Source organism: Solanum dulcamara, chromosome 4 (genome assembly GCF_947179165.1).
Source record: "Solanum dulcamara chromosome 4, daSolDulc1.2, whole genome shotgun sequence".
NCBI lineage: Eukaryota > Viridiplantae > Streptophyta > Magnoliopsida > Solanales > Solanaceae > Solanum > Solanum dulcamara.
The window spans coordinates 80,669,593-80,680,807 of NC_077240.1; the positions used below are offsets into that span (position 1 = coordinate 80,669,593).

The following is an 11,215-nucleotide window of genomic DNA, read 5'->3' on the forward strand; positions in this document are numbered from 1 at the left end:
TTTTCATGTAAATTTCATTATCAAGTGAACCATAAAGGTAAGCTGTAACTACATCCATTAGATGTATATTAAGATTTTTATATACAGCTAAACTGATGAGATATCGAAATGTTATTCCATCCATAACAGGTGAATATGTTTCTTCATAGTTGACTCCCGGTCTTTGAGAGAATCCTTGTGCAACAAGGCGTGCCTTATATCTTATAATTTTATTTCTCTCATTTCGTTTTCTAACAAAAACCCATTTATAGCCAACTGGTTTTACACCTTCAGGGGTTTGGACTACAGGTCCAAAAACCTCACGTTTAGCAAGTGAGTCTAATTCTGATTGAATTGCCTTTTGCCATTCTGGCCAATCACATCTACGTCGACATTCTTCGACGGATTTAGGCTCAAGATTTTCACTATCTTGCATGAGGTTAAGTGCAACATTATATGCAAAAACATTATCAATCGTGATTTTAGATCGATCTAAATTTATCTCATCACCGAAAGAATTTATTGAAAGTTCTTCATTTACTTGAGTCTCGGGTTACTGATTTCTTCAAGAATATCAGGATTACTCAAATCTTGACCTTCTTCAGGAGGTTCTTTTGTAGTATCATCTTTATTATTTCTTACGCTTCTCTTTCTAGGATTTTTATCCTTTGAACCCAACGGTCTACCACGCTTCTGGCGTGTTTGGGATTCAGAAGCTATGATACTTGTAGATGGTCCTTTTGGGACATCAATCCGGATAGGTACATTCACTGTAGGGATATGTGACTTAGTTATCCGTTTCAAATCAGTAAATGCATTTGGCATTTGATTTGCTATTTTCTGCAAGTGGATGATCTTCTGGACCTCCTGTTCACATGTGCGGGTACGTGGATCAAAATGTGATAGTGATGAAACTTTCCACGTAATTTCTTTTTCTTTTTCGGGTTCCTTTTTCTCTCCCCCTAATGGCTGGAAAATTGTTTTATCAAACCGACAATCTGCAAATCGAGCAGTGAATAAATCTCCAGTCAACGGTTCAAGGTATCGAATTATGAAGGGTGAGTCAAACCTAACATATATGCCCAACTTTCGTTGAGGGCCCATTTTTGTACGTTGTGGTGGTGCTACAGGCACGTATACCACACAATCAAAAATTCTTAAATGGGCTATATTTGGTTCATGACCAAATACTAATTGTGACGGAGAGTATTTATTATAATGTGTCGGTCTGAGACGTACAAGTGCTGCTGCATGTAAGATAGCATGACCCCAAACAGTAATAGGCAGTTTTGTTTTCATTAGTAGAGGTCTTGCTATCAATTGTAGGCGCTTTATAAATGACTCTGCAAGGCCATTTTAAGTATGAACATGAGCAACATGATGTTCAATTTTTATCCCAATTGATAAGCAATAATCATTAAAAGCTTGGGATGTAAATTCTCCAGCATTATCAAGGCGAATGGTCTTAATTGGATAATCTGGGAATTGCGCTCTCAATCTTATTATTTGTGCTAACAACTTCGCAAACGCCAGGTTGCGAGATGATAATAAGCACACATGAGACAATCTAGATGATGCATCTATTAGGACCATAAAATATCTAAACAATCCACTAAGTGGATGAATAGGTCCACATATATCTCCATGTATACGCTCTAAAAAATCAGGAGATTCGATGCCAACCTTTAGGGTCGATGGTCTGGCAATTAATTTGCCTTGATAACAAGCAGCACATGAAAATTCATCATTTGTAAGAATCTTCTGGTTCTTTAACGGATGTCCAGTTGAATTTTCAAGAATTAGTCTCATCATTATTGATCCAGAATGACCTATTCGATCATGCCATAGCACAAATGTATTTGGATAAGTAAACTTCTGGTTTACGATCATATGTGCTTCAACTGCACTAATTTTTGCATAATATAGGCCAGATGACAAAGTTGATAATTTTTCCAAAATATATTTATGGCCTGAGACACTCTTGGTTATGCCAAGATATTCAGTATTCATTTCATTTAGTGTCTCAACATGATATCCATTTCTGCGAATATCTTTAAAACTTAATAAGTTTCTAGGAGATTTAGAAGAGAATAATGCATCTTCTATAACAAATTTTGTTCCTTTAGGCAGAATTATAGTAGCTCTTCCGAAGCCTTCTATGATTTTTGAATTACCAGATATTTTATTAACATTAGCTTTTCTTCTAAGCAAATTGGAAAAAAATTTCTCGTCTTTAAAAATAGCATGAGTTGTTCCACTATCAATTACACAAATATCTTCTTGATTTATCATTGATCCAAATAAGATTTGAGGCATTTCCATATTTTCTTCAATAAGAAATAAAATATGTATTAACACATGGTATATTACATAAATTTTATTTATTTACATTGACTAGGAAAATACAAACATCATATTTAATACAGATAAAAAGAAATATATTTACATATTATTAGTTTTATCAATATTCATATTTTCGTCCGGAAAATTAAAGAAATCAGCTACATGCAAATGCATGGGCTCAATATTATCTTCAGAGATAAAATTCATCTCTGCATTATTTTCTGCCCTTTTCAGAGATGCCTGATATAGCTGAACAAGGTGTTTTGATGACCGATAAATCCGCGACCAGTGCCCCACACCTCCACATCTATGACATATTGTTTCTGAATTATTCTTCGGTAAAGCTTCTGGCTTTTTACCCTGCCTTTTATATTGCTGATTATTTTTCGGTGCCAGCCGAGCATCATGATTAAAATTTCTTCTTTGACCACGACCACGACTAGGGCCATGACCTCTTTCTCGTTGGTTAGAATTTGCCTGATTCACTTCAGGGAGTGACAAAGAACTAACTGGCCGACTATCATGATTTTTCATTAATAGTTCATTATGTCTTTCAGCAATAAGAAGGTGAGAAAGTAATTCAGAATATTTTTTTAATTTTTTTTTCGCGATATTGCTGCTGCAGGAGCATATTCGCGGGTGGAAATGTGGAGTATGTCTTTTCAAGTTTATCTTGCTCAGTGATCTCTTCTCCGCATAAATTTAACTGAGCTATAATTCTAAACAGAGCAGAATTATATTCAGTTATATTTTTGAAATCCATTAATCTTAGATTTAGCCAATCATGACGAGCTTGTGGAAGCATGACCAACTTCAGGTGGTCATATCTTTCTTTTAAATTTTTCCACAATTTAAGGGGGTCTTTTAATGTGAGATATTGTAATTTTAGCCCCTCGTCAAGATGGTGACGGAGAAATATCATGGCTTTAGCACGGTCTTGATTGGATGCCATATTGTCATCTTTAATGGTGTCTGCCAGACCCATTGATTTTAAATGAATTTCGGCATCAAGTGCCCATGATGAGTAGCCTTTTCCAGAGATATCAAGAGCAGTAAATTCAATTTTTGAAATATTTGCCATTTTATGAAAATAGATTTAAATAAAACTCTTACCACTTTTGTTACCTTGAAAAATTAGCCGGAGCCTCGTGCTGATAACGTGTTGTAAAATAGACTAGATTAATAATTTAAGAAGGAGAAAATAATAACAAGAGAGATAATGAGGGAAAGGGGAAAAGAGAGAAGTTGTGCGTGTTTTTCTGTATGTATTCTCTAATTCATTTGCACAGAATATGCATATTATATAGGCATCACAAAGAGTCAATTTATTGCCTAACTTGCCCAACTATCCAAGTGGGTGGGTCCCACTTGGATAGATACATTCATACAAAGTTTTGGAATGAAGTCAATATGACCATGAAAAGAAAGGAAACCAAAAAAAGACTATATTATACAAGAAGCCCTTGGAAATCAATTGAGTTATGGATTGCCTAAAAAGAAAAAAGAAGCACCAATTTGAAGACTTTAAATAAATTTTACTTTAAAGTGGGGTTACCATCATGCAAACCACCACTAGATAGCAAAACTCCATATTGTCTGCATATTCTTCTTTTCTTGTACAATCTTGTCTTGTTGAAATCCCTATTCATTTTTAGATGATATAATACATAAATATATTATTTAATTTAATTTTAATTGACATGTATGTTCTTTAATTTTGAATGTGCATAAATAAATATTTAAATTTATATAAAATTAAATAAATAGACACACACGTTTTACGTGACATATTACACGTAGGACACAACATAAGACGTATGTATTTGTGCATATCTAAAATCGGAAGGCAAATTAATTGAGACAAGTTAAAAACCACGATTATGTACTATGCCTTTCTTGATTCGCCAAATTTAATTATGTAGTATTGGTAACAATTTTTTAAAGAAAAAAAAAACACAAGAAAGAAAGCAACTTTGAATTTGAAAAGGGACATATCAAGTTTTATTTTTTATGAAAGTAGTTTAATTTGTGTTATTGGGAAGAATACAGTTGCCATGTTTTGGAGTCTTTTGAAAATTGGTTTGCATCATCTTCTTCATCATCAGCTGTAGTTTCTCTTCCAGCTAAGCTTTTTGTTCCTTCAGATAAAATTCCAATTTGATTTTTTTTCCCAATGAATCAGCAGAGGGTAGAACAGACATTTCACTATTAGATGGAAGCAAGCACCTTTGTTTGTTTGTTCTTTCTTTCTCTCTCTCCTAACTACAAGACATGTCCTTTTCTTTACATTAAAATAAAGTCTTCAAAGATCAGAATTTTCATGTAAAAAAAGTGGAGGAGCTGAGTTTCTTGATGTTTGATTGAGGGGTTGTTTTGGAATTGACCATCAAGAACCCCCTCCAAATCCCAAAGCTATTGCTTCTTGATTCTGGGGTTTTGCTTCTTTCTTGAAAAAATAATTTTGTTTCTTCTTTTCTCAAGAATTTATTAGTACTTTGTTGTTTTCTGTTGGATTTTGGACATCATTATTTCAATGTGTACTAAGTGTCAGCTCAAGGGAGAAAGTTGTCATCTAGCGTAATTGATTGTTGTGTTTGATATCTATATGAAAATTTTGGGGCTTTATGAGGTTAAAGATTGGATCTTTTTCAGTTTTAGGTGGAATGGGGCATTCTTGAAATGAGTTATTGATGAAAGAAAGTTGTCATCTAGTGTAATTGATTGTTTGTGTTTGATACCTATATGACAATTTTGGGGCTTTATGAGGTTAAAGATTGGATCTTTTTCAGTTTTAGGTGGAATGGGGCATTCTTGAACTGAGTTATTGATGATAGAAAGTTGTCATCTAGTGTAATTGATTGTTTGTGTTTGATACCTATATGAAAATTTTGGGGCTTTATGAAGTTAAAGATTGGATCTTTTTCAGTTTTAGGTGGAATGGGGCATTCTTGAAATGAGTTATTGATGAAAGAAAGCAGTTTGATGAGGGTTTTGTTCTGCAAAATCCATTGTCCATTTGTTTGTTTCTGTAAACCCTCTGCTGCTCATCTTTACACTCCAGGTCCATTGAAATTGGAAAGTACCCCACATGTTTCTCTTCCTTCTGGTGCCTCTCATCAACAATCTGAGGTCACTCTAGATGCTGGGAATGGTCTTAAAAGTTGTATTAGGAAAGGTCCTGTTGTTGGACCTAAGGAGATTATTGACAAGAAGAGAGTTCAATGGATGGATAACATAGGGAAAGAACTTGTTGAGATCAAGGAGTTTGAATCCAGGTAAAGAGCAGCATTACTTTTTGCACTAAAAATGTGTTCTTGTTTCTGTTCAGTTGATATGATTTTGCTAATTCTGTTATTGGAAATTTTAATTAAGGGGTCAAGATGATACAATGTGGAGAATATAGATCTAGGAAACTTAGATATCATTGAGATCTAGTCCTCATCTATAATTCTGAAGAAATCAAGAAAATTAGATATAGGCATGTGATATGAATATGAAGATTTGACCAGAATTCTTTTCTAATTTTGTATTCTTTTGGAAGATAGTTTCTAATTTCTAAGTTGGACATGGGGTGTGGTAAGAAATTGAATGAACAATGATAAGTACACACTACAAGAAACAAAGGTTTTTCCCACAGCTAATCAGTGAGAAAATTTGTGCTACAGAACATGATTTTCCTACTCATTTCTTATGGCATTTTATTTGGATTATTAAGCTTTCACTTTCTGTTATGCCTTTCTTTACTGATGCTAATCATAGTTTATTTTGATGTTCACTCTCTTTGCTTATACTAAACGAGTATGAGGTCGTTAATTTCTTTATTTTGGATGGGGAGAGTTAAAAGGTTTATGAGTCAAACATGCTTTCATTGCTTCTTTTATGTAAGCAGATAAGATGAATTAGTATTACATTGCTAATTGCCTGTTCACTTTTCTTGTCATGTTCTCTCGAAGTCCTATTTCATTTTTATTCCCTCTGGGCTTGTTCCTTTAATATTAAGCTGATGTTTCTGTAGTGAAACGGGAGATACTGACACTGATGAGGAGACAAGACATTGTCTATGCATTATTCTTTGATGGTGCTTAACCAGCTTCTTCCTGCAACTACTTCCAAGTGGCTGCAGTTTAATCTAATACAAGAACAATGAGGAATTGGAATCATGTGCATGAGAATATTGTTCATGATTGGAAAAGCTACACGCGTTAGTAGAAGTGGAGTTGATGCGTTCATCAGAATTGCTATTCTTTTTCATTTGCATCGAGATTTTCATCCATCCGTGCTTTAGTAGAAGTGGAATTGATGCATTCATTTCAAAGTCAGACTCCTCATTTGATTATCTGGGAAACACCCTACACGGGAGTGAAGGTTATTCATGTCTCCCTTTCCTGCTATTGCGGATTGTGGTCACTTCAAGATTTCTTATGCGAGAATTCAGGTCAACTGACAATTGCTCCCTGTTGTAAAAGTGTGAAGCTAAATCGATGCTTATTCTTGCTTGATTCGTCTGGGTAATAAAACCACACACAAGATAACTGTCTTCTCCTGCAATATGTTTTCTGGTTCCAGCATCTGAAGGCTACTGAAAAAGCTATGTGCACGAGTGTTAAACTTCAAAGAACAAGCAGCAGGTGTCATTTCTGTTCCAGCTTGGTAGACTGATAATATATTGCACGTCACTGAAACTGCTTAATAGAGGGAGAAAACAAGCTTATTTTGATTATATAACAGGTTATATATAATTCCTCTTCATTGTCACAAACAGGTAGTGCACACGTCAATTGATCAGCTTGAATGGTTGAAATTGAAGAGTTCGTGTGGCATATTTTAATCTATAAGAAGAGCTTAGGTTGCAATAATTTTCTGTTCTATTGTACTGTTAGCTGAATTCAAAGGCAGAAGTTATGAAGATCATTCTGTTTTTTCCCCACCTTTGCTTCAATGCAATTTTATTGACTTGGATGCACCATTGAAATCTTTAGTGGAATAGTAGATTTTTTGGTTTCAAATTACCATAGTCATTCTATTGTCTTTGACACTCAAATGTAAACACTCTGTGGGAATGGAAATATTTATTAGTAAAGTTATTTACATTTCCATTTGTGTCTTGTTCTTGCTGCTTCTTGATCTGTACTATGTGTCTTCAAGGGATTGAACAATTAAAATGTCTTCAAATCTATGCTCTCAAGACTCCAAATTCCCAATGAGTTGCTGGAATTTCCCATTTAAGGCCATTGTAAGAGATGTTAAGCATCTTTAGGCCTCTATGTTTTCCTACAGATGATGGGATATCACCAGAAAGATGATTTTTTGACAAGTCCAGCCAAGAGTAGATATCGATGCTGGCACTCGATGACAAACCTTGTACTGACCTCTTCCAGTTCACTATCATGTCAGAATACTCAATTGAGAAGGTGAAAATGGATCAAATCGATGAGAAGGTGCTTGTGCTTGATGTTTCAATCATTCCAACTGATTTCCGACTTCTGCAGTGATGCTTCCAGTGAAGCTGTTGTGTGACAAGTCAAGGATTTGAAGATTACTTAAGTTTGAAATGCTACAAGGAACTGAACCTTGTAGGGAATTATTCCTCAAATTCAAGCTTCTAAGGGTGGACATTTCTGAGATAAAGTTTGGGAGTTCTTCTGTGATTCTGTTGTCATGAAGATCAAGATGCTCAAGCATGAAAAAATTGTTCCCCCCCAGGCTAAATTAAGAGCATGTACTATTGATGGAGTACAAAAAAATCGACGAGATATGTAGGTTTCAAATTGAAGATCTTTTCATATTCAGAATACGAACCTTGTAATTACACAGGATTGACCATAGCGTAATACAATTGAAATAAAAAAATTAATGATCAGAAGTAATGTCATATCTATAACTCACCCTATAAACAAAATCCGAAAAGAGGGAGCATAGTTTGTTGCAGATACATATCTTTTGCCCTTATATGTGCATGGATGTCAAAGTAAGCTTCCAGCAATCTATTGGCATTTCAGTGTATGAATGCGCTGGTGCTTCTATTTCTTGTTGAAGCCAAATAGGGACTTAATTGCGTTGATGGCATTCTCATTGATGAATGATTCATCAAACTTTTTCATGAGAGTCTCAAAATCCTCAGACGTCCTTAGATTAGCAAGATCAGGGTCAGTCCTGATTCTCTGTTAACAAACAGGCTAATATTAATCAGCTACTACTAAACCATACCATTTCCTTTAAATGTCTTTTATCTCATTTACCTTGAAATCTTCAAATCCTGCTTCCATTGCATCCTCCAAGGCAGATAACCCCGCTTGAAGCTATCAAGAGGTAATAAAAAGAGTCATTTCGAGAACCAAGATCCAGTTTATATGAAATGAATTATGGTCAGCTTTAGCTCAGCCTCTCAAACTAAATAATGCAGACAACAGTAAAACTTCGAGAAAGGCCAGCATCCAATCAAATAGAACTACCTTATTAAGCTTGGAATAACAACAGGCAACATTGTAACTAGCCACAGCAGCTTCATCTCCAGTTGGTCTTGATCCTAACACAGACTCAAACTTTTCTAGTGCTTCTTCGTATTTGCCATTCCTTTTTTACCAGGAAGACAAACAATCCATTAATATGAATCTTTTACATGAATGACAATAAATTGATAGAATGATGGGCTTACTTAGAAAGTTGTAGTCCTTCACGAAGATCCTTTTCTCTTTGCTCCTTTTGTTCTTTCTTCCTCCGAGCATTTGTCATCTGAGCATCACACGGAAAGAAAGGGTCAAGGCATATGTGTAATGTACAGAGTTTTTATCCATTTACACTCGAAACTTGTTGTTAACTCACTTGAATTTCCCTAACTCTGTCACTAATGAAACCAGCATTCCTCTCAGCTCTGATAATTTCCTTTTCTGTCAATTCACCTACTTCTTCCACCTTCCCTGAGAAATGTGATGATTCATATGAGGTAACATATCGAACAACGGTGCCTAATTAGTTTAATTAACTAACCATATCTCTTTTGCATCTTCATGAGCAAAGGTCCAATTCTCTGTCTGATAGTGTACATTGTTCTTCCATATTCAGCAGCAGGCCATATTTCTTCTCCAAACACTGCACTGAACACATTTTGGCATTCCACATTCTTTACTTACACATGCACAAAAAAATAAGGGCAAACAACACAAATCCACTAGTTTAGGGCCTAATTACGTGCCTTCCCGTGAGTTTTCGAAATTATCATGTGTGCCAGATTTCGGTCTCCAGATACGGATGCGATACAGATGCTTACAGAATACATGTATCTCGGTACATGGGGTTAAAATTAGGTATAATTTATTTCAGATACCCTTCATTTAAATGGATTCGCATGTATCTGAAATACACTGACTCTTTCGCTCGCCTTTCTCCCTCTCTCGCTCATCTCTCTCATTCTCTCGCTCACCTTTCTCGCTCTCTCTCATTCTCTTGCTCACCTCTCTCCCTATATATCTGTATTTCAAAATGTATCTGGTATCTCAGATACATATATCTAGTGTGATTTGCATGTATCTGACGCTCTCACTCTCCACCCTCCTATCTCGCTCGCCTCTCTCCTTTCTCACTATGTATGCTCTCTTCTCTCCCTATGTATCTGTATTTCAAAGTATATATGATATCAGAAATATATGTATCTAGGTGTATCTAACTTAATTTCTGGTATACATGGTAATTAATAAATATGGTAGGAGTGATTACCTAATTTATAGTTTTTCCAATAAAAAAATACTAAAGTTGACACATCTATTAACACATATAACTGAACTTTCACCTGGTAGGAATGTTTACGTAATTTGTAGTTTTTCCAATAAAAAATACTAAAATTGACACATCTATTAACACATTTACCTGTACTTTCACTTTGTTGGTGCAGATTCAATTTCCCACCTCGTAATCCCATTCCCTTAATTTATATCAAGACAAAGCACATACCTGGTGGCAATGACTTTATCTCCAACAGTGAATTTTCCAGTCTTATCAGCTGAACCTCCAGGAGCAATAGCATCAATGTAAGTTCCCCCATCTCTACCTTTGGTAAATTTAACTCCATAAGGCTGAACAATCTCTACTTCATATTCTTCATACTTGTCTTCTTCTTCCTTTTCTGACTGAGTTGCCTCTGTTTCTGAAGCCTTAACCATAACGATTGAAGCTTTTCCTAAATGGGTACAGACACTGCTGCTAAAACATAGCTGATTCTTGAATTTAAGCAAAGAAGATGAAGAAAAAGATGAGGGGTTTTGCTTGTTTTGGTTGAGCTTAAGCAAAGAACAAAGTGAGGTGTAGCTAATGGTAGAAGCCATAAATTCTTGACTTGTCTCTACCTATTCTTGAATTCTCTCCTTCAACAAAGTGATCATTCAGGATTTTGTGTTGCTGGAAAAGGATTGTGACTAGTGGCTCTAATAAACTCTTCAATTTTCATTCCAATTTGTGGTGCCAAGTTCACCTAGTTTGATGCCTTTTCTTTATTAAAAAAAAATAATATTTTTTATTTTTTTTACTTTAAAAAAAAATAGCATGATTCCACAAAAAAATGTAGAAACTATGTTAAATAAGATAATTATTAAAGATACAAGGAGAAATAAAATATCTAGCATATATTTGCAAGTACAAATCAACTATGGGTGTGTTTTGTAGGGAGGAAATCGAGAACTAAGTTATTTTTTTCTTTTTTTTTATGTCCGATATATAAATAAAATATATTATTTAAAATATTTATATATATCTGAGATTAAATTACGAGAATGAGGTAGGATGATGGATGATGAGGTGGGGGAGAGCAAGGGTAGAGGGGGCAGGGTGTGCTTGTTGTAAGGTTGGGTTGGAAACAATGCAACTTTTTTTTTTCTTCTTTTATTAGTTAATTCATTTATCT

At 34.9% G+C, this 11,215-nt stretch overlaps 2 protein-coding genes across 2 annotated transcripts; one reads left to right on the top strand and one right to left on the bottom strand.

Annotated features, from left to right (window-relative positions):
- Nucleotides 1–4,364: 4,364 nt before the first annotated feature.
- On the top strand, nt 4,365–7,406 carry LOC129887868 (uncharacterized). Its single transcript, XM_055963099.1, has 2 exons — nt 4,365–5,597; nt 6,338–7,406. The coding sequence occupies exons 1-2, from the start codon at nt 5,287–5,289 to the stop codon at nt 6,396–6,398; spliced, it is 372 nt and encodes a 123-aa protein (XP_055819074.1). The 5' UTR covers nt 4,365–5,286; the 3' UTR covers nt 6,399–7,406.
- Nucleotides 7,407–8,079: 673 nt separating this feature from the next.
- Nucleotides 8,080–10,786, bottom strand: LOC129887867 (protein MET1, chloroplastic). Its single transcript, XM_055963097.1, has 7 exons — nt 10,270–10,786; nt 9,310–9,416; nt 9,145–9,239; nt 8,978–9,054; nt 8,775–8,895; nt 8,562–8,621; nt 8,080–8,483 (listed from the first exon to the last, which is right to left on the bottom strand). Exons 1-7 carry the CDS (start codon nt 10,638–10,640, stop codon nt 8,343–8,345), a joined length of 972 nt encoding a protein of 323 aa, XP_055819072.1. The 5' UTR covers nt 10,641–10,786; the 3' UTR covers nt 8,080–8,342.
- Nucleotides 10,787–11,215: the final 429 nt, after the last annotated feature.

What these genes read in the sequence shown, in the direction of transcription:
- LOC129887868 (XM_055963099.1), top strand. Translation starts at nt 5,287, where the DNA reads ATGAAAGAAAGCAGTTTGATGAGGGTTTTGTTCTGCAAAATCCATTGT. An exon ending in ATCAAGGAGTTTGAATCCAG is followed by an intron (nt 5,598 to 6,337) that starts GTAAAGAGCAGC and finishes ATGTTTCTGTAG; the next exon opens with TGAAACGGGAGATACTGACA.
- LOC129887867 (XM_055963097.1), bottom strand. Translation starts at nt 10,640, where the DNA reads ATGGCTTCTACCATTAGCTACACCTCACTTTGTTCTTTGCTTAAGCTC. An exon ending in GATAAAGTCATTGCCACCAG is followed by an intron (nt 9,417 to 10,269) that starts GTATGTGCTTTG and finishes AAATGTGTTCAG; the next exon opens with TGCAGTGTTTGGAGAAGAAA. An exon ending in GAAGATGCAAAAGAGATATG is followed by an intron (nt 9,240 to 9,309) that starts GTTAGTTAATTA and finishes CACATTTCTCAG; the next exon opens with GGAAGGTGGAAGAAGTAGGT.